This window comes from Melanotaenia boesemani, chromosome 6 (assembly GCF_017639745.1).
Source record: "Melanotaenia boesemani isolate fMelBoe1 chromosome 6, fMelBoe1.pri, whole genome shotgun sequence".
In the NCBI taxonomy this organism is placed as follows: domain Eukaryota; kingdom Metazoa; phylum Chordata; class Actinopteri; order Atheriniformes; family Melanotaeniidae; genus Melanotaenia; species Melanotaenia boesemani.
This window is the reverse complement of record NC_055687.1, coordinates 39,040,185-39,063,603: the sequence shown is the minus strand read 5'-3', so window position 1 is coordinate 39,063,603 and position 23,419 is coordinate 39,040,185. Positions and strand designations below refer to the sequence as shown.

Below are 23,419 nucleotides of genomic sequence, written 5' to 3'. Positions count from 1 at the left end.
ACATATACAAACCTAGTAGCAGAGTCCAGAACCAAAGATGACAAGACATTAGATGAGGTGATGAGGTACAAAAACGTAAAACCACTGCCCCACTCTACCAATCCACTCAACTGGTGGAGGGAACATGAGGCGGAATACCCTGTTGTCGTGCCAAGCTAAATGGTACCTCTGTATCCCAGGAACTAGTGTACCAGCTGAGAGAATCTTCTTAACAGCTGGTGACATTGTCACAGCCCAGAGACGTGCTAAAGCCTGAACATGTAGACCAGCTGCTTTTCCTGAACAAAAATCTTCATGTGCACACTTAGTATGTGGCCAGAAATTAAGAGACATGGTTCAGATGTGAAATTGTTCAATTAAGTGTTATGTGAGGTTTATCACAATTTTTCTCAGAGGAAAGAAATACTTAAGTTTACATGCACTTTACTTGTTCATTATTTATACAGAATTGCATGTACGCCACAAGCAGAAATAAGTTATTCTGCATTTTTTTTTAATTTTCAGATATTTTGTTGCTCAAAAATGTAAGTGACATACCAAATATGTTAACATGGGAATGAAAATAAATATTTAAGAAATGTCAACAGGAACTCTAATTGTTTGTGTACTTCTACTTAATGAATCGACATCAAAGCATTTAAATCAATATCGAATCGAAATCCAATCGCAACCCAAAGAATCAAAATCTATTTGAATCGTGAGGTTCTTAACAATACCCAACCCGGTCCTGGAGGGCCGGTATCCTGCAGGTTTTCATTGTTTCCCTGATTTAACACACCTGAATAAAATCAAATGGATCCAACAGTTTCTTGTCAACTTCTTCACAATAACCCATTAATTTCAGTCAGGTGTGTTAGAACCAGGGAAACAAAGAAAACCTGCAGGATACCGGCCCTCGAGAACCAGAGTTTGACACCTGTGTCTATAATGAACACCTTGTTCAAGCATATGAGTGTCCACATGTGCACTTGGAACCAGGACACTCTAGGCTGCAGTTCGATGAGCAAATGGTATCATTGGACTTGTGGCCGCATGTCTTGGACACTCGGGTGAAGAGAGGGGCGGAGCTGTCAACTGATCACCACCTGGTGGTGAGTTGGCTCAGATGGTGGGGGAGGATGCCGGTCAGGCCTGGCAGACCCAAGCGTGTTGTGAAGGTCTGTTGGGAGAGGCCCCTGTCAGAAACTCCCATCTTTAGCAAAGCTGCAACCATCTCCCGGGCAAGGCGGAGGACATTGAGTCCAAGTGGGCTTTGTTAGGTGCCTCTATTGTTGAGGTGGCCAACCAGAGCTGTGGCTGTAAGGTCGATGGTGTTTGTTGCGGTGGAAATCCCCAAACTCGTTGATGGACACCAGCAGTAAGGGATGCCGTCAAGCTGAAGGAGTCCTATCGGGCCTTTTTGGCCTGTGGGACTCCAGAGGCAGATGATGGGTATCGGCGAGCTAAGCGGAGCGCAGCTTCAGTGGTCACTGAGGCACAAACTTGGTCATGGGAGGAGTTTGGAGAGGCCATGGAGGATGACTTCCAGATGGCTTTGAGGAGATTCTGGTCCACCATCCAGCGGCTCAGGAGGGGAAAGCAGTGCTCCGTCAACACTATGTACAGTGGGGATGGGGGGCTGCTGACCTCGACTCCGGACTTTGTGAGGCGGTGGAGGGAATACTTCGAAGAACTTCTAAATCCCACCAACACGTCTTCCGATGAGGAAGCAGAGTCTGAGGTAGCTGGTGTTGGCTCTCCCATCTCTGGGTCTGAGGTCGCTGAGGTGGTTAAAAAGCTCCTCGGTGGCAAGGCCCTGGGGGTGGATGAGGTCCACCCAGAGTTCCTTAAGGCTCTGGATGCTGTAGGGCTGTCTTGGCTGACATGCCTCTGCAGCATCGCGTGGACATCGGGGACAGTTCCCCTGGACTGGCAGACTGGGGTGGTGGTCCCCTTCTTCAAAAAGGGGGACCGGAGGATGCGCTCCAACTACAGGGGGATCACACTCCTCAGCCTCCCTGGTAAGGTCTATTCGAGGGGTGCTGGAGAGGAGGGTCCGTCGGATAGTCGAACCTCGGATTGAGGAGGAGCAGTGTGGTTTTCGTCCCAGTCGTAGAACAGTGGACCCACTCTACACCCTCTTCAGGGTCTTTGAGGGGGCAACCTCAACCAGTCTATACGTGCCTTGTGGACTCGACCACATCCCTGAGAACTCATGTGCGGGGTACTCCGGGAGTATGGAGTGACGAACCCCCTTGTAAGAGCTGTCCGGTCCCTGTACAACCGGTGTCAAGAGCTTGGTCCGCATCACCGGCAGTAAATCAGAATCGTTTCCAGTGTGGGTTGGACTCTGCCAAGGCTGCCCTTTGTCTCAGATTCTGTTCATAACTTTTATGGACAGAATTTCTAGGTGCAGCTGAGGTGTTGAGGGGATCCGGTTCGGTGGCCTCAGGATTGGGTCTCTGCTCTTTGCGGATGATGTGGTTCTGTTGGCTTTGTTGGGCCGTGATCTTCAGCTCTCACTGGAGCGATTCGCAGCCGAGTGTGAAGCGGCTGGGATGAGAATCAGCACCTCCAAATCCGAGACCATGGTCCTCAGCTGGAAAAGGGTGGAGTGCCCTCTCCAGGTCTGCAATAGGGTACTGCCCCAAGTGGAGGAGTTCACGTATTTCGGGGTCTTCTTCACGAGTGAGGGAAGGATGGAGCGGGAGATGGACAGGCGGATCGGTGCGGTGTCTGCAGTGATGCGGACTCTTCATCGGTCTGTCGTGGTGAAGAAGGAGCTGAGCCAAAAGGCAAAGCTCTCGATTTACCGGTCGATCTACGTTCCTACCCTCACCTATGGTCACGAGATGTGGGTAGTGACCGAAAGAACAAGATTGTGGGTTTCCCTGCTTAGGCAGCTCCCCTCGCAATCCGACTCCAGATCTGTGGCTGCTGCGGCTCTGTCCTGCGGGTTATTTCGGTCTAGTTGGGTGGCTCCTGTGCCTCTCAATTGGCCGTGTGCCCTGGGTCGGTGCCCTGGCAGTCGTGGCCTGTAGGCTGCTCCTGGTGCAGACGGCTCCCTGTGATAGTGTTTCCTTACCAGGCTCATCTGTGCTCAACCTCACATTAGTCTTTTAATATGTGCAAGATGTGTGTGTGTATGTGTATGCTTGCTTGTACACAAGCGGGGAGGGAGGGGGTTATGTGTGGTGGTTGGGGTGGGGGGGGGGGGTTTGTTTTAACCATGGAAAGCACTTTGTGCTGCATTCATGTATGAAAAGTGCTCTATAAATAAAGATTGATTGATTGATTGATAAGAGCTATTAAAAATGGATGGATTGATGGATTTTTATGTTAGATAAATATAAGTATCCTTTTTCCAAAATATTGTGCATTACCTTTATTGTGGCATAAAAAGCTGCTGGTTTTCCAGGTGGGGGCATTGAATGTATTTCCTCCTTTCTCTGCAACCTTTTACAGGCTGGTGAGCCGTCCTCCACAATGACACCTTGGGTCATCTTATTTCTTTAACCCAAAAACACAATAAAATGAAAATCTGACAATCATGTCTTAATCTGTTAGTTGGGAGGCAAAACTTATCCTCTGCCATAGTGTCCCACTCAGGCAGCCTCTTCTGAAGCCCTCAAAGAACCAAAACAACACAGCACAAGCAGAAACACATGGAAGTGGTGGAGTGTTTTCCTTCTGTGTGGAAGTTGTGCTGAGCCGTTGATATAATTCATACATTATATTTAATATAAAATGACTTATGAAGTGATTGTTTAATGGTAGCATTTACTACCACGATTAATTGTAAAATTCAATAATTTTGAATCCCTACTCTAAACTGGCCCTGGGTCCAGCTGGGAAGGAACTTTACAGACCTGCTGCTGCAGTAACGTGAGGATGTCCTCCATGTCTCTGTCCTCCAGATTCTCCTGGGAATGGATCTCCCACAGTGGAGGCACATCAGGGTATTTGTCTACATAGGTGAACTTTAATGTTGCTTCCACAGCTGCAATAAGAATACATAGATCCTTTTGATGAGCCATTAAATTGAGAGTATTAATGACAATTTGCTAAAAGTCACAATGAGGATGTGAAATTAACCTTTTGACTCACTTTCAGTATGTTCTCCTGCATCTGAAGCCACAGTGATGGTGAAACTGCAGGGATCTTCTGAGAGAACTGCAGGAAGAAGAAACAGAAAACCTCTTCAATGACATCAGGAGTGATTCATATGTTCACTATGCTGCTCCTCCATAAACTCCCACAATCCTTTGCTTTGACTCTGATCCTGTATGTGTCCAAACAGAGACCGGCAAGATGGTGGCCTGAACAGTCATCCTTCTCAAGGCTGCAGCACAGGTGTCCAAAATTTTACTTTAAAGCTGTTCATACACACTAAAAACCACCTGCAAAGGAAAGATCAATCCCGCTAAGTTTATACCTGCCAAGAGTGCAACAACTCAAGCTCCGTCAACAAAACGACTAAGCTACAGATGAGAGCACTGCCAGTAAGAGAACGGAAAGTTCGAAAACGCCAAGCAAGTTTGTAATTGGTGAGGAAAAAAACGGTACCAGAGCACGCTAAGAGTGACATACACAATTCAACCATCTTGGAAGCTATTATGGACATGAAGAAAGACTTCAATGACCAGTTTGATGTCTGCGAGGGACCTAAACAAGCTAGCTCGCTTATAGCTAGCTTAACCAAAGCAGTCCAATTTAATGTGGATGAACTCAAAGAGTGTAAAAAGAAAATAGAGAAAAATAACATGAGCCTGACAAAACAAAACAAGGAGCTGAATAAAAGATCAAGAGAGAACACCAAAACAAACAAGTCAAGATCCCGTTCCATAGTCCGAGATCAGGAAGAGCAGCAGAGGCTCCGCCCCCTGCAAGGAGAGAGGAATCCACCACTTAGTGATGCTGTTCACACGCACCATCCCTCCATCCATCCACCATTTATCACTCCATCCATCCATCCACCCTCCACCCTCCCATCCATCCATCCACCATTCCTCCATCCATCCATCCATCCATCCACCATCCCTCCATCCACCCTCCATCCATCCATCCATCCATCCACAATCCACCATTCACCATCCATCCATCAATAATCCATCCATCCATCCACCATTCCTCCATCCATCCACCCTCCATCCATCCATCCATCCACCATTCATCACTCCATCCATCCATCCACCCTCCACCCTCCCATCCATCCATCCACCATTCCTCCATCCATCCATCCATCCACCATCCCACCCTCCATCCACCCTCCATCCATCCATCCATCCATCCATCCACAATCCACCATTCACCATCCATCCATCAATAATCCATCCATCCATCCACCATTCCTCCATCCATCCATCCCTCATCCATCCACCCTCCATCCATCCATCCATCCACCATTCCTCCATCCATCCATCCATCCACCATCCCTCCATCCATCCACCCTCCATCCACCCTCCATCCATCCATCCATCCATCCACAATCCACCATTCACCATCCATCCATCAATAATCCATCCATCCATCCACCATTCCTCCATCCATCCATCCCTCATCCATCCACCCTCCATCCATCCATCCATCCATCCACCATTCCTCCATCCATCCATCCATCCACCATCCCTCCATCCATCCACCCTCCATCCACCCTCCATCCATCCATCCATCCATCCACAATCCACCATTCACCATCCATCCATCAATAATCCATCCATCCATCCACCATTCCTCCATCCATCCATCCCTCCATCCATCCACCCTCCATCCATCCATCCATCCACCATTCATCCATCCATCCATCCATCCACCCTCCACCCTCCCATCCATCCATCCACCATTCCTCCATCCATCCATCCACCATCCCTCCATCCATCCACCCTCCATCCATCCATCCATCCATCCACCAATCCACCATTCACCATCCATCCATCAATAATCCATCCATCCATCCACCATTCCTCCATCCATCCATCCATCCACCCTCCATCCATCCATCCATCCATCCATCCACCATTCATCCCTCCATCCATCCATCCACCCTCCACCCTCCCATCCATCCATCCATCCATCCACCATTCCTCCATCCATCCATCCACCATCCCTCCATCCATCCTCCATCCATCCATCCATCCACCAATCCACCATTCACCATCCATCCATCAATAATCCATCCATCCATCCACCATTCATCCCTCCATCCATCCATCCATCCATCCATCCATCCATCTATTCATCCACCATTCCTCCATCCATCCATCCATCCATCCATCCACCATCCCTCCATCCATCCACCAATCCACCATTCACCACCCATCCATCAATAATCCATCCATCCGTAATCCATCCATCCATCCATCCATCCACCCTCCCATCCATCCATCCACCATCCCTCAATCCATCCATCCACCATCCATCCACTCATCCATCCATCCACCATTCATCCCTCCATCCATCCATCCACCCACCCTCCACCCTCCCATCCATCATCCATCCATCCATCCACCATCCCTCCATCCATCCATCCATCCATCCCTCCATCCATCCACCATTCATCCCTCCATCCATCCATCCACCCTCCAATCCATCCATCCATCCATCCATCCACCATTCCTCCATCCATCCATCCATCCACCATCCCTCCATCCATCCTCCATCCATCCATCCATCCATCCATCAATCCACCATTCACCATCCATCCATCAATAATCCATCCATCCATCCACCATTCATCCCTCCATCCATCCATCCATCCATCCATCCATCCATCTACCATTCCTCCATCCATCCATCCACCCTCCATCCTCCCATCCATCCACCATTCCTCCATCCATCCACCAATCCACCAATCCACCATCCATCCATCAATAATCCATCCATCCATCCACCATTCATCCCTCCATCCATCCATCCACCATCCCTCAATCCATCCATCCACTCATCCATCCACACACCATCCATCCATCCATCCATCATCCACCCTCCATCCTCCCATCCCTCCATCCATCCACCCTCCATCCACCCTCCATCCTCCCATCCATCCATCCACCATCCCTCAATCCATCCATCCACTCATCCATCCATCCATCCACCATCCATCCATCCACCATCCATCCATCCACCATTCATCCATCCATCCATCCATCCATCCATCCACCCTCCATCTTCCCATCCATCAATCCATCCACCCATCCATCCACCATTCCTCCATCCATCAATCTATCCATCCATCCACCGCACTGTGCATGCACTGGACCAGCCCCCCTTCCAACTCTGGTCTTCCTACGGCCAATCAGCACGCACCTCATTAACATTAGTCAATTAGACCAGATGATGCCACCTTTAAGGTTCAGATCTCAGATAACGTGCCGATGCTAATAAAAATCTACAAAGAATACTGGATCCATTTAAAGCCAGAATACGACTCAGAAATTTCTACAATGCTACAGGTGTTACAAGGTTTAAGAGAATTAATGTAAAAGATGTTTAAAGATTGAGGAGAGATGTCCTCCTTTGCATGATTTAGAAAAATAAACCAATCGGTCTGTCAGACACGTGACCTAACTTGCCGACCCTCCCCCCCGTGCTGGTTGCATCTTGGATATTAACGAGCAACACATCGAGCAGTATTTTAGTTAGTAATACGTTTTAAAACCATTAATTATTTCAGTTGCCAGTATGGATAAAAAGAAGAATGATGAGAGGACATCGTACAGGGACAAACTTATCAAGGAGACCAGATCGGTTTTTGGCCAAATTGTCAACATCTAATAACTTAAATCCTTACGGCCTTAAAGCTAAGGAACGGAGCTCCGATGCTACATTACTAACCTCCAACCTCATCGCTGGACATAAGCGACCTCGTTTATGGTATCAGTGTTTACACGTATGAACAGTTCAGAAACTACAAATCTCTGGAAGCTCACGGACATTTCAGGAATGTCTGGGTGCAGATCTGTTCACACTTCCACCGCAAGACTGAACAACACCGTCTCACTGCAAAGGTAAGCTCACCTGCTGCTAGTGAAGTTATGATGCTGGTTAGGGTTACTTTACTTGTTTTGTCTGATTTTTTTACTTATTTAAACTCTGAGCAGAAACATGTGCATTATAATGTTGTAAAAGAAAGAACTTCGTATTTATATTACATAACTCAAAAAAAGTTTTAAATGCTAATGATCCGACCACGTGTTCATACAACATAATTACTGAAGCTAACACGTCAGTCTGGCATCAGCCTGTAAACCAGAACCTGTAATAATATAAACGTCCTTATAAATGAAGCTAAATGAAGCAAACGGGTGTAAACGGTTGTTGTTTGTCTGCCAGTGTGTCTACAGGTCCTCCCAACACCAGACCGACTCTCCACTGAAGCTCTGGTCATCATGGAGGTCTACAGCCTGCAGCAGATAAAGAAGACTTCTGGATCTGCTTCATGGAGGTCTACAGCCTGCAGCAGATAAAGAAGACTTCTGGATCTGCTTCATGGAGGTCTACAGCCTGCAGCAGATGAAGAAGACTTCTGGATCTGCTTCATGGAGGTCTACAGCCTGCAGCAGATGAAGAAGACTTCTGGATCTGCTTCATGGAGGTCTACAGCCTGCAGCAGATGAAGAAGACTTCTGGATCTGCTTCATGGAGGTCTACAGCCTGCAGCAGATGAAGAAGACTTCTGGATCTGCTTCATGGAGGTCTACAGCCTGCAGCAGATAAAGAAGACTTCTGGATCTGCTTCATGGAGGTCTACAGCCTGCAGCAGATGAAGAAGACTTCTGGATCTGCTTCATGGAGGTCTACAGCCTGCAGCAGATGAAGAAGACTTCTGGATCTGCTTCATGGAGGTCTACAGCCTGCAGCAGATGAAGAAGACTTCTGGATCTGCTTCATGGAGGTCTACAGCCTGCAGCAGATAAAGAAGACTTCTGGATCTGCCTCGTGGAGGTCTACAGCCTGCAGCAGATAAAGAAGACTTCTGGATCTGCTTCATGGAGGTCTACAGCCTGCAGCAGATGAAGAAACCTTCTGGATCTGCTTCATGAAGGTCTACAGCCTGCAGCAGATGAAGAAGACTTCTGGATCTGCTTCATGGAGGTCTACAGCCTGCAGCAGATGAAGAAGACTTCTGGATCTGCTTCATGGAGGTCTACAGCCTGCAGCAGATGAAGAAACCTTCTGGATCTGCTTCATGAAGGTCTACAGCCTGCAGCAGATGAAGAAGACTTCTGGATCTGCTTCATGGAGGTCTACAGCCTGCAGCAGATGAAGAAGACTTCTGGATCTGCTTCATGGAGGTCTACAGCCTGCAGCAGATGAAGAAGACTTCTGGATCTGCTTCATGGAGGTCTACAGCCTGCAGCAGATGAAGAAATCTTCTGGATCTGCTTCATGGAGGTCTACAGCCTGCAGCAGATGAAGAAGACTTCTGGATCTGCTTCATGGAGGTCTACAGCCTGCAGCAGATGAAGAAGACTTCTGGATCTGTTTCATGGAGGTCTACAGCCTGCAGCAGATGAAGAAGACTTCTGGATCTGCTTTATGGAGGTCTACAGCCTGCAGCAGATGAAGAAACCTTCTGGATCTGCTTCATGGAGGTCTACAGCCTGCAGCAGATGAAGAAGACTTCTGGATCTGCTTCATGGAGGTCTACAGCCTGCAGCAGATGAAGAAGACTTCTGGATCTGCTTCATGGAGGTCTACAGCCTGCAGCAGATAAAGAAGACTTCTGGATCTGCTCTCATTGGTCCTCTTGGTGACTCATTTAAACATAGTTTGCAGTTTTTACCAGAATTGCTCATTATATTGTTTCAGTGTTGAAATTTCCATCAAAGATGTGAAATTCTTTCTCTACATGACTTGAAGATATTTTGCCACAACTTCAGTGTTTTATTATATCACGTGTTCATATTCTGTATTTTCTTTTATTGAATTTTATGTTTAATGTTGTGCTGCTGCTGTTTATTCTGAGAATTTCAATAAAAACTTATATGAACAAGTAAAACTGTCAAGATTCTCTTCTGTTCATGTTTCTATTCTGTTTTTATGTCCACAAGATTTTTAATGTAATTAAAATTTTATGTAATTTTCATTATTAAACTGACGCTGGTTATTTATGTTCTTAAGAGGCAACGAAGAGTCAAAAAGACCTTAAAAAAAATACCTTTAACACACTTTATTATTCATGTTTAAGTCGTGTACAAAAAAAAATGCACATTTTTGCTGCACAAATAATATAAAAAAAACTTTAAACTGACTGTACACACACATCATCTTCATCATCATCATCATGTGTCTCATCCTCTGATCAGCTGATCACCTTCTTCTCCAGCCTCTCTGGTCTGTATCTGAAGCTTTCCTCTCCAGCATCAGGAGTCCTCTTCATGGTCTGTAGATCTCCAGGGTCTGCATCCTGGTGGACTTCATGGTCTGTAGATCTCCAGGGTCTGCATCCTGGTGGACTCCATGGTCTGTAGATCTCCAGGGTCTGCATCCTGGTGGACTTCATGGTCTGTAGATCTCCAGGGTCTGCATCCTGGTGGACTTCATGGTCTGTAGATCTCCAGGGTCTGCATCCTGGTGGACTTCATGGTCTGTAGATCTCCAGGGTCTGCATCCTGGTGGACTTCATGGTCTGTAGATCTCCAGGGTCTGCATCCTGGTGGACTTTATGGTCTGTAGATCTCCAGGATCTGCATCCTGGTGGACTCCATGGTCTGTAGATCTCCAGGGTCTGCATCCTGGTGGACTTTATGGTCTGTAGATCTCCAGGATCTGCATCCTGGTGGACTCCATGGTCTGTAGATCTCCAGGGTCTGCATCCTGGAGTACTCCATGGTCTGTAGATCTCCAGGGTCTGCATCCTGGTGGACTCCATGGTCTGTAGATCTCCAGGGTCTGCATCCTGGTGGACTCCCTGGTCTGTAGATCTCCAGGGTCTGCATCCTGGTGGACTCCATGGTCTGTAGATCTCCAGGGTCTGCATCCTGGTGGACTCCATGGTCTGTAGATCTCCAGGGTCTGCATCCTGGTGGACTCCATGGTCTGTAGATCTCCAGGGTCTGCATCCTGGTGGACTCCATGGTCTGTAGATCTCCAGGGTCTGCATCCTGGTGGACTCCATGGTCTGTAGATCTCCAGGGTCTGCATCCTGGTGGACTCCATGGTCTGTAGATCTCCAGGGTCTGCATCCTGGTGGACTCCGTCTCTGCTGCTGCAGCGTCTCTTTCCTTAGCTGATCGTCTTCTTCGTCCTGCAGACCTGCAGCGTTTGTTGGTGGACCTGATGTGTCCTAGAAGCAGGGATGGTGTCCAGTCTGAGCCTCCATCATTTCTTAAGCTGGTTGACCTGCAACCACGTTTGTTATTAAAAACTAGTTAACACTGGATGTTTCCATTAGTTTCACAGTCTGAACCACTTCATCCAACCAGTTAACATCCATCAGGTCTCAGAGAACTCTGGGTATTTACCTGCATCTTTAAAATCATTCACTCTGTGATGTTTTTATATAAAGATGATTAAATAAAATAAACTCTGATCAAACACAAACAGATGAACTCATTTCTATTTCCCTCCCTCTTTGCCTCTAGTTTACAAGTGAAGTTAACAAATGTGAATACAGCGACTTTTGAAAGCCAAATAAAGTAAATTTATTAACATTACTTACATAATAAAAAGAAAAACTCTCCTACTTGCCTTTATGAAAATGCCAACAGCAAACAGCATGAAGGGAGATGGTGGTGAAAATGATCCGTCTCGCCGCTGCGACCGACCATCCGACGCCTCTGTTACATCCTCAACCTGCTGTCCACAGCCTCTTTAAAAAGTGGGAAACCGAAAAATATCTAACGTGGTGGTCTACTTTTCTACCTTTTTTAATCGTGTGAGTTAGTATGGCAGCCTTTCACACAACACGAGACTTCTATTTTATCAACAGTTATAACGCAGCAAAGACGATGAACAGCTGTTTACAACGAGGATGCAACCAACATGGAGATTTACCCACAATGCACTGCTGTTATCCCAAGTGAGACGTCAGCTGACAAAGACCGATATGACAAACTTTCACAATGAAATGTTAAAATATCAAAGACATCAGGATTAAAACGCTTGATAAAAAAAAGTACCCCATTTTCATTTTATATGAAACAGCTTCACGTCTCATGCTGATTCAACACAAACTCTAAATGAACATACACATGGAAAGTTTAAAGTCATAACACACCAAAAATAAATCATTTTCAACAATAATAATGCAGGTTTGAGAACTTATATGACTTGTATGTCAACCACCCAAATGTAAATATTAGGAAACACACGGTGTTTAAAGTAATGTTTTCTCAGCTGGATGCGCAAGTTTCTGTACGTGGTGCACACCTGGATCAAAAATAAAGCTAACGACCCCTGGGAAAGTGCTGGATGTGTTCTGGTTTTCTACATGTGCAGCAGCTAGCTAGCTACCTGGTTAGCTAGAGCCTGCCGGCTAGCTTGAAGCTAGTTACCATGACGGTATTAAGATGAGATGGGTCTGGTCCAACCTGTAAAAGAGTCCGGGTAAATGGATTCGATGGCTTCAAGTTCGTTCCTTTGCTCTTCGCCGTAATCTGTCATTGTTTTATTTTTTCTGGAAGCTGCTCAAACCATCACCGCATTACCAAAGCTAACACACCGTGAGTTGCGCGTGCGGTTGGTCCACGCGATCAGGAATATCGTGATTCGAACTTTTGGTCTGACATGTACACGGTACCAGGAAGTAATCAGAAAGTCCGTCCAGAGGATATTTTACCGCAGAAATTCTGCTACAGAAGCCGCAACTTTACCTTAGTTTTTAAAGATTTCAAAAATTAGATTTAGTCTTTTAGAGAAATTAATGTTCACTTTTTTTTATATAACAGACCAAAAGAGTCGATCACAGACCGCAGTAATTCTGTCTGACCAGAGCCTTTGATATACTCAGTTGCGACATCCGTTGACTTCGTTGTAAGAGCGGTCACGTGGGTCATGGAGACTCACATAGTTCCAAACAAAGCCCGCGCTGCTAGACCACGGAACAGACAGCAGCGATCGGATTACTGAGGGTGAAAACCAGGGGGGTTTTATGGACCTGGGAACATTAGGGGCTGAGCCCACACCCTCATAAAGAAATCTTAGTGAACCAACACAGTAAAACCGCTTTTTATTTAAGTTTTCTTGAGCATTGTGTCACCTTGTTTAAAGCCAAATACTGTAATATGTGCTTCCATATGTATTATTTTCAATCTTAAACGTGACAATGTAAACAAGATCTCTAAAATCATTATTAAACTTTTACTTTTCCAGACATCTGCTGTTTATCTCCACAACCTGCTCTTTAGTGCACATCTTCTGCAACAAAAGGATGAACGTGAACTGTTTTCAGTCACTTATAATTTTCAGAATAAAGATCATGCTGTAGTATTTACTGTACCTCTCTATCATCTCATCTGTCTCTTCCTTCTTTCCCTACAGGCTTCATCACTTGTTTTCCTTCCATCATTTCCCTTCTTTCCTTCTTTCACTTGCTGTTTTCCATCTTTACCATTACTACTTTTTCAGTAGTAGCCTATAGCCGAGTTTAAACTAGTCTGATTTTTCCTCCCAGTCTCGAACATCCCTATCCTGGATCAACACACACATACAAGAACCACCAACCTCATTAATACATAAACACCCACACAAAGGTGAGACCATGGAAGACTGTTTTTGTATTACAAATATAAATGTAGTGCGAGCAACATAAAATGTAAAACACTCTTTAAAACTCTTTAACTATGACCAGCCAGTGACCTGGAGGTGAACAAAAACATCAGTAAATAAATTTATAAAAAAGCTGTTCTTTATTGATCTATATTTAAACTAAAACAGCATCTAGAAACCAAACATCCAACACTGGGAAAGCCGTTTGCATCCACTACAACACAAACGCATGCGCACACACACACACACACACACCAGCGGGTAAACCAGCGAAATCCGTAGACTTCACTGGATTTAATGTGTAGAACAGAAAAGGGCAGGGCTAACGGTTTAGTACAGTTAGCTTAACCTTCGAAGTATCAAGTACTGTCACGAATGATCTGCCTAATGTTCATTTCATTTTAAGACATACAGGGTTTTAATTATTTGTGGTTTACCTGTTTCGTGTGTTGGCCAGAGTCTTGCTGCCCATTGGCAGCGACCACAACTGAAGAGTTTCTCTCATCTTTAATTAAAAACTGTCTGATGTCTATTTTTGACCGCTAACAATGGCCGCTCGAAATAACACCAGAGTTCAGATTAGGGATAAAACGCTGGGCTGTTAGCCAACATGGAGGATTCCCGCTTCCATAAAATTCCTCCGTGATTGGTCATATTATACCTGTGTTGCATTCACATAAGCCAGGAAATTACAAAACTACCATCTTCTTTAATGTCAAAAGGCGGCTGAGAGAATGTAAACTTATTCCTTCTGGGATGAAAAAACATTTGGAGCTTGATGTGAAATGTTCGGGGCTAGAGCCGGGAATGCCCAGGCCAGGCGATGCCCCTGGTGAAAACTAAATAAACATATTAATGCTGCACATACACGTTTGTCAGTGAATGAATTATTATTTTAATGTTAATATAAGTGATGATCAAGTCATGTTTGACACTCGATTAAATAAGTGTAACCAGCACAATAATTTCATACATTTTTGGAGGGAAATATTTATCTCAACCAACAAGCTAGCATTTATTAAAGATCAGACATGATGGTCCTCATTAGCCCCCATATTTATTACTGATAACCATCCTTACAATTCACTTGGTAAGATTAAATGATCGGGTTGTTTACTTTCATCTATTAAAGCCGGCCGTGTGGTAGCAGGTAATGTCCCATCAGGATGGACTTAAAGTCAAAGAGAAGAGAAGAGAAAGAGGGAAGAGGAGTGTGCTCCAGCGTGTGACTGAGCCAGTGTGGGGGAGGGGTGGGTATGCTACCTGCTACATCCGCTACGTTTGTGCCCGACGGTTTTCCGCCATTTTTATGCAGCTGCCGCCCAGAATTCAAAGGAAAAGAGAGAAGAGGGACCGACGAGAGGTTGTTGCCGACAAAGAAACTGGGGCATTTCTGCGACAGGTGAGCAGAGTCAACGCTGTCTTGAAAGTTTTATTCTGCCGAAGCTAATTTTTCTTGTAAAAACGAAGCTCCTCCCTCCTCTTGCTAGCAACATTTTTAGCTAGTTGCGTGATGGCGAGAGTAAGGGAGGGATGCTTAGCTCTGCATGCCAAAAATGTGCAGTTTCTAAGTAGTACTATAAAAGTATTAGAAATTCATATTTCATTGCATAAAATTGTGGGCAGATTTTGGTTTTGGCTTGTAAAATAAAATTAGGTACCTGCATGGTGGTGGTGGTGAGGGGTGGGGGGGACTAATTTCCTGTTAAATGAAGTACTGTGTTGGAGTTAAAATTTTCCAAAACCTGTAATATTAATCAGAAGGAATATTGTGTTCAAAAATCCAGTTAAAATAGGGAGACACAAACACCAGAGAGTTCGAGTAGAATTGACAATTCTTTGTTTCCCAGAAGAATAAAAGTTACATATCTCTTAAGAGGAGGACAGTTCTTAGCCTTAGCTGTCTGAGCTCTAGTACATGAAGTGCAGAGTCCTCAGGTTCAGCAAGAAAACCTACCTATCTTAGTAATCCTCCTCTTCTATACTGTTACAATGCATGAGACTATGTGTGTGCATTTTTGTGCCAGTTCATGTGAATGTGTATTTTTGCAGAGTGTTGCTCCTCTTCTCAGTTCCTCCTTCGGATTCCTCCTTTCTCCCTCATCGTGCTGGGTCAAGGTGAACTCTGCAAAACTCTCCTGTTTTGCCTGCACTCTCTCAGTCACGTACATAGCTGGTGTTTCTCCATTCACCCTTTCTAGTAGTTTTCTGCTACTATGTTAAGGCTTCCCTCTAGTAATTTTCCACTGTCTGTTTCAAGCTTCTCTGCTCTGCTCTTCTCTATATTCTGCTGTGTATTGTGCAAAGCTTATGTAACATTATTATTATATTTTTTTGACAGTGAAAAATATGCTTGGCTGGTAGAATTGGACGTTGATATTTAGTGGGGATTATTAGCCATTGCCCAGTGAGCTAAAATCTTAGTTTTTTCCCCAGGAAATAACTGCCCAATATGAGTCATGCTTTAGGTGTAGAATGATATAAAGTCATGCTTTACTGCTTTATCGAGCGCCATTTTTAGTATCTGTATCGAGTTTGCAATTTTAGTGTCGTGACAACCCTAACACATGCACCTAAGTTTTGCTATTGGCAAGGTTGTGCTCTTTCTAGTTGTGATGATCATTTGTTTCTATGCTTTAGAATTTCAGAGGAAATTTCTGGAGCTCGTGATGGGTTGCAGGAGTTGAAGCTACAGTAATTACCTGCAGCGTGAACTGAAGAGGAAGCCATCTTTCTGTGAAGTGCAACACTGGGTACTTGGAGAGCGTGGGAAATGACTCTTTCTGCAGTGGTTGGGGAAACTGCTCCCCACTGTAACACCCCAACTTGTCCACAGTGCTGACTGAAACAGCTCTAGATTAGTTAGTAGCAAATGTCATATTCCCTGCCAATAATGTCATAATAGTATATTGGTGATATTTAGTAGATTCTGACAATTCCCACATTTCCTGAAGGTGGCATGATAGAGGGAATGTCTTCAGCTTTTTGTCTCCTGTTGTCACTCATGATTCCCTGCCACTTGTAAAGGGAACTACCTACAATGTTTTCAAGTTTTAACATGCTGGATGGTTGTCTTATGTACTTTGACATCGTTAAAACTGATAACTGTGTCTTTCATTTTGTAATGCCAAACTGTAGCCAGCGTCCAAAGTTGAAATCCCTGTTACTTTCAGTTATTATGAACCATTAATGTTTGGCCCTGTAGAATGTCTGCAGCTTAATGTTTTTTATGTTTACTGTAGCCCATATTTGTGTTACAGAGAGTGTCCAGAGGAGTAATAAAGAAACGGAGGCTAAAATCTCAGAACAGATTGTAAACTGTTTAAAGTATGCTCCAGACAGGGTGGGGGGAGGGGGCAGGAAAAAGACGGGCTAGCATAAGAAAGGATGCTGTAAATTAAGTTATCATTTTTATTTTTTCAAGTTTTAGAGGAGGCTGTGTTTTAATAGCGTTTAATTGATGTTTTTGTGTTCAATAGCAAGTCCATATACCAGTTTTGAGAAACAAATCCAAAAAGTTTTTTTGTAAAACTTATGTAGCTATATTTTTTTAATATATTTTTTTATTTTTTATTTTGAGGTGGTTCATGTCAAGGAACTCAAAAGCAAAGAAACAGCTTAAGTTTAATATCTGATGTTTAAACGCTGAAGTGACACAGAAGGGCTGTGGATTTAAATCATATTTATTTATTTTCAGAAGACTGTTAATTTTAACTTAAATTAATATTTCAAAACTGAGACGGTGTATTTAATTTAAGTTTTGTTAATAGTGTAAAGATTTTTGGTGAAGCAAATGCCATTTTTGAGAATTACGTTTCTTTCTTTCCAATTTATGTTATGTATCTAATAGTGGTTTTAAGAAGTTTAATAAATCCCTGTCTTGACTTATTTTGTGAATTGTGTTAACTTTATTCATTATGTCTGTTTTATGTTGTCAGTTAATGTAAGGCTAGCTTTGGGCTTTGACTGTCATCTGATGTTTTGCATGCCCAACAACGATATTGATTTCAACGGAACATTTGGGATCATTTTGGACATTGTTAACCTATGTTGGGTTTTGACAGCAATGCAGTTCTTAAAACCACAACTTAATTTCTAATCAACATTGGAGAATGAAGTCTTGCCAATGTTGGGTAATGACATCACTGATTTTCATTTAACCAAAATATAACTTGTGTCCAACGTTGGAGTTAAACCATTAATCGACATTGACATAACATCTGAGATTAACATCAAGCCGACGATGGGTTATGATGTCAATCCACTTTTAATTTTCAGCTGGAATATAACTTGTATCAAACGTTGGAGACCAACCAAAAATCAACTTCTAGATAACATCAGATGTTGATGTCAATCCAATGTTTGTTTATGACGTCAGTCAGAATGACTTTTTCAACTAAAATAAAACTATAATCAACGTCCACATAACATCAGACATTGACATCAAACCAACATTAGGTTATGACATCAAAATAACATTAGGTCATTACGTCAAACTTTCACTTTCAACCAAATCACAATGGTCATCCAACGTTGGAGTATAACGTCATCCTAATGTCATATTGACGTCTTGTGCCTGCTGGGCAGGGAAGAACAGGAGCAGTCTGGAAGTAGCTCTATAGAAGAGGTGGTGGCGGGGACCTGAAAATGCTGTGGAACACAGAATCCAGAAAGGCTCCAGAAATTAATAGTGAGGTTATCCCATCCAACAAGGTGTATAGGTCAGGCAGGCACAGGTCAAAGCAACTACGCAAGAAGCGAATGCTTAACAGGGCCAGGCAGAGATCGATGATCAGGAATCAGGCACCAGAAATCCAAGAAACATAGCTGGGTCGACAACAGTAATCTAGAGACAAGACAAAACCGCTGGATATCAACAAGGAGTATTGCTGACCATCTGGCAGGCAAGCAGAGACTGGACAGTAGGGCTGGGAGCAGGTGAGGAGAGTGAGTAGAAGAAGAAAAAAAAAGTTAAATCGATCGAAAAACAAAGCCCACCAAGCTTGCCTGGGATTAAATCTCCTTGTGTAGTCTTTAAGAACTCCAGGTTCTTGTGGTCTGTACAAACAATGAAGGGTTCGGTGGCTCTAGCCAGTGTCTCCACTCTTCGAGAGCCCATTTTACGGCCAGTAATTCATGGCTGCCCACATCATAATTACGTTCTGCCACAGACAGGCCCTTGGAGAAAAAGACGCAGGGGTGAATCTTGTTGTCCGCATACCTCTGAGTCAAGACTGCCCCTACACCAGAGTTAGAGGCATCAACTCCTACAATAAACTGCCGTGATGGATCTGGGGAGAAAAGCACAGGAGCAGAGGTGAACAGGAGTTTTAAGTGCATAAACGCCCGGTCTGCCTTGTCCGACCAGACAAACTTGCACTTGGATGATGTGAGGGTGTATAAGGGTAATGTGATGGAACTGTAAGTTCGGATGAATCATCGGTAGAAGGTAGCAAAGCCCAAAAACCGCTGAAGTTGTTTGCGGTTCTGGGGCACTGGCCAATCCTTATCTGCCTTGACTTTGTTAGGATCCATGGAGAGTCCATCAGAGGTGATGGTATGTCCAAGAAATGAAGTTGTTGTCCTGTGAAACTCACATTTTTCAGCCTTGACATATAATTTATTTTGCAGGAGACGAAGAAGCACAGCATGAACGTGTTCTGTATGGGATGACGTCCTCAGAAAAAATTAGGATGTCGTCCAGGAAGATGAAGACAAACTGCCCAACCATGTCCCTGAGTATGTCGTTCACCAGTGCTTGAAACACTGCTGGTGCACTGGACAGTCCAAACGGCATCACACGATATTCATAAAGTCCTGTTGGGGTATTAAATGCTGTTTTCCACTCATTGCCCTCCTTGGTGCAAATGAGGTGGTAGGCATTACAGAGGTCCAGTATGGTTATAACTGTGGCTTCTTGGATCTGTTCAACAGCTGTGTTCATGAGGGGAAGAGGGTAAAGGTTGACCGTGACGTTATTAAGTCCCCTGAAATCAATACAAGGCCGAAGCGACCCATCTTTTTTCTCCTCAAAAAAGAAGCCTGCACCGGCAGGGGATGAGGAAGGCAGGATAATACCGGCCTTAAGAGAGTTGTCTATGTAGGTCTTCATGGCTTGGTTTTCAGGACTGGTCAAGGAATGTAAACGACCCCTAGGAGGGAATCTACCAGTGTTGTAGAAAAAATTACTAAGAGTCTGGAATGAGTAAAAGTATATAAGGTTTATTTACAGAGAAGTATTGAATAAAGAATTACTTGCAAAAAAGAGAGTTGTCGTCCTGACTCGATTCAGCTGGTCTCCAGCTGAAGGTCAAACAGCAAAATAATAAATGAGGAATAGAAGACTTAGTGGCGCCACTTTCTTCCAGTTTTCAGACAAAGCCCAGATACCACAACAAGCTGATATCCCAAACAACTATTGCTATCTAGCAGGTGGAAAACCAGCCTCAACTCTGCCATATCAGAGCTCTGGAAGAAAGTGGTCAGTCTGACCTCACACACACACACACACACACACACACACACACACACATACACACACACAGACAATGAAAACTGTATCTTCAGTATTCTGTAGAATGAGAACACACAATATGAAAATGTAAACGTGAATGGATTAACAATATTAAATTAATAAAGAAAACTGAATATACATGTGATTATGATATGAGTATATATGAATGATTACCATATGCAGCTAAATTTCTTTCACAATTCCCCTCTTTTGATTAAAGGAAAACCTCGTTTTACTATTAATCACACAAAACGCAAAGAAATTTACCAAAACACCTTCACACAACAGAATGCCATTATAATCACATCAAGGGTCAAAATGCACCCAATTAAAAAAAAACTAAACTCATAATCAGCACAAGTGGGAAATGAAGGAAGGAAAAGAGCTGCTGATTCTACATGAGCATAGACACCCCTAGGTTGTAGTAAAAGCAAAAGTTCAGAAAACACACACTAACACACTATAACATTACACTGAGGTTCAGAAATCATCATCATCACTGTTAAAACCAGTAAACCAATATCATCATAAGTACAAGTCATCACCTGTATGAGGTCCCGTAAATAATGTAAAACAGCTGAAATGTAGTTAGAAGCATCAGGAATCCAAATACAACACTCAGCACCTGTTACCTGACAGGCTCCGCCCAGGTCAGCCAGGAGGAATCAGAGCCATCCCATTCTCCAGGGACGACACACAGAGCCTTAAGCTCAGGGGTCAGGAACTCAAATCCACATGAAGCTGGTACAGAGAGATTCTCAAGTTCTATAGCCAACTGATCCATTTGAAAAGCATTACGACCAGAACCATAAGAGGGATTATACCACCTAGAAACTCAGACCATGGAGCCGACCTCTCCCTCTTATGGAGGCCAGAGTGACGCCTGCAGGAATAGAGCAATAGTTAAATTAGAGGCCACACGTGCATAAGGAATGAGGAAGGCTAATTTGCTCAGCCAGCACATGTGTTTTGCTCATCATGATGATCAATCAGGTGACGTTTCACCTGCTCCTGTGGCTGTCAGCCTCCATGTTAACAAGAAAACACCTGAAGAAGATGAGTATTGCTCCACAACATCTGCATTCAAGCTCCCGTAGTCACCTGAAGGCCATGATTGTTGCTAGTCACCACTCAGGGTTAAGGGGACAGGACAACCCATGTTGCTTCATCCTGGTGGATCAGATGAGTCGAGATCTACCCCAGAGATGGAGATGGAGGGGGCGGTGAAGATTGAAGATTTCCCGCTGGTGCAGGGACACGGTTGCAGTGGCTGGCCAGGAAGACCTCCCACAGGGGCACCTGGTAAGGACCCGTGAACCTCTGAGCCGTTCAGTGCTCCCTCTGGGGTCCTCACCTACAGTCCAGCCACCCTGCATCAGTGTGTGTGAAACCGTCCTCAGCTGGTTGTGGGAGAGCTGCTGTCACCACCTGTAAAGCCTCAGAAAGCACAAGGAAAAGGTTTCGCAATAAACCAACACTGAATCCTCACCAATGACGATTGCAGGTAGAGCCGGCTCAATTCCAAGACCAGGAGGCCTGCTAGAGAGAACCTGAAATGGACTGAGGTTCAACCTTGTCCGGTTACACATCCTCATGCAGGTCAGGAGGAGGTAGAGAGCCGTCAGCATGCAAAGCAGAGAATGTGAAGGGAGAGGCAGAGGAGAGAGGGAGCGAGGAGAAGAAGAAGGGAGACGTCGAGCGAGAGACGGCGGAGTGAGACAGACAGAAGTAACGGTGCCTGCCAAGGTCAGCAACCCGAGACACGTCCAAAACCAGCTTACCGTCCGGTTTTTAGACGCGTCCGAAACCGGCTTACCGTCCGGTTTTTAGACGCGTCCGAAACCGGCTTACCGTCCGGTTTTTAGACACGTCCGAAACCGGCTTACCGTCCGGTTTTTAGACCGGTGTCTGCGTCGCCACGGCAACCAGCTTGAGAGAAAGATGTGGACAAACAAACATTCTAAAAAATGTCAATGTTCACTCAAACCACAGGATACATGCACATACCAGCATAATCATATCAGATATTTATTATAAAATCTTCTTGTTCCTGTAATCTAGAAAAACAAATTATTATAAAATAACCAGATTGTACGACTGGATCCTGAAGGCCACTGCTCCGGTATCACCCCTGTGAAAGCAGCATCATCAGCAGCATGATAAGATGAATTCATGTGGACACGGTGATCATTTTCTCCACCTGTAAAAGTTTATCCCAAAATGTCACAAGGATCAACATCATGTTTGATTTTCAAAACGCACATACACACATTCAAAAGAGATTTAGTGTAGACGTCTTTTCCTGGAGGAAGATCCACATCATCAGTCCTGCTTATCAGGAAAATAAAGGTGTTTGTGGTTAATGGTGTCAGAGTAGCAGCATTATGAAACACAGCAACCATCCCTGTGTGGAAGCAGAGCAGCTTCCTGGAGAAAATCCTGCTGGAAGGAAAAGGTCAAGTAAAGTCCGTCAGTCTGTTCGTTCAGGTCAGTCAGAACTTTGTCAGTTACGTCACTCGTTCTGCAGAAAAGCCAAATCAGAACCGGGAGACTTTCCCTGCATGTAGGAGGATCCTTGAAGGCCATTATGGCTTCGTTTTGGAAAAACATGAAGTCTGCTGGAGTTTTCTTCATCAATTCTTTAAACTCCAACATGATGTGGACATTAGGCCAATTTAAATTTCTGTTAATTATGTGTCCATCATCACCAAATTTTGCTCGAGCAGCTTTTTCTCTTTTGTTCTTTTACAAATTTTTTATTTTATTTTACAAGAGAATCAGTTTTAAACATCCATGGATATCAGATTATTATGAAATAGTTTGTATTTTCTCCCGGTACCTCTGTATTAATTCTTACAGTGTACTTTCCTGTGTTATTGCAAATAACAACAACAACCCAAAAAAAACTGTTTTATCTATATTAATGTAGGTTTGTGGAACTAGCTTTTCAAGTTTCCTTTGTTTTACTTTATCTAATTTCCATCTGGTTATTTGCTGACAGTTAAAAGAGGAGCTCCTTTAATTTGCTTTACCATTTATTAATCACCATTTCCTCTAAGTGCCAGGGGTTTATTTTCCTCTAAGCAAACTGTTTATTAATCCATCCTCTTTTTTTTCCTGTTCTTCTTTCTGACAGATTACAGATCCTTAGTTTGCTTGGTTGAAACATAGATCAGGCCTTCAGTGTTGATTCTTTAAAGTAAAATAGCACGTATT

General features: G+C 44.1%; 1 protein-coding gene and 1 long non-coding RNA gene across 5 annotated transcripts in view; one reads left to right on the top strand and one right to left on the bottom strand.

Annotated features, from left to right (window-relative positions):
• The window catches only part of rwdd1 (RWD domain containing 1), a 24,150-nt gene extending 11,455 nt beyond the window's left edge, over positions 1 to 12,695 (bottom strand). The window contains exons 1-3 of one of the 4 annotated variants that reach the window (XM_041988194.1): positions 12,513 to 12,695; positions 4,075 to 4,152; positions 3,849 to 3,979 (exon numbers count right to left, since the gene is read on the bottom strand). In XM_041988194.1, coding sequence (XP_041844128.1) covers positions 3,849 to 3,979; positions 4,075 to 4,152; positions 12,513 to 12,585 — 282 coding nt within the window. In that variant the 5' untranslated portion in view covers positions 12,586 to 12,695. Of the gene's footprint in view, positions 1 to 3,848; positions 3,980 to 4,074; positions 4,153 to 12,435; positions 12,483 to 12,512 lie in introns of those variants that run through there. The other 3 variants (XM_041988195.1, XM_041988196.1, XM_041988197.1) reach the window with 3 other exon arrangements.
• On the top strand, positions 2,578 to 23,419 carry LOC121641855. The gene is made up of 3 exons (XR_006010805.1): positions 2,578 to 2,588; positions 4,532 to 4,541; positions 23,355 to 23,419. It is a non-coding gene; the product is annotated as an uncharacterized LOC121641855 (long non-coding RNA).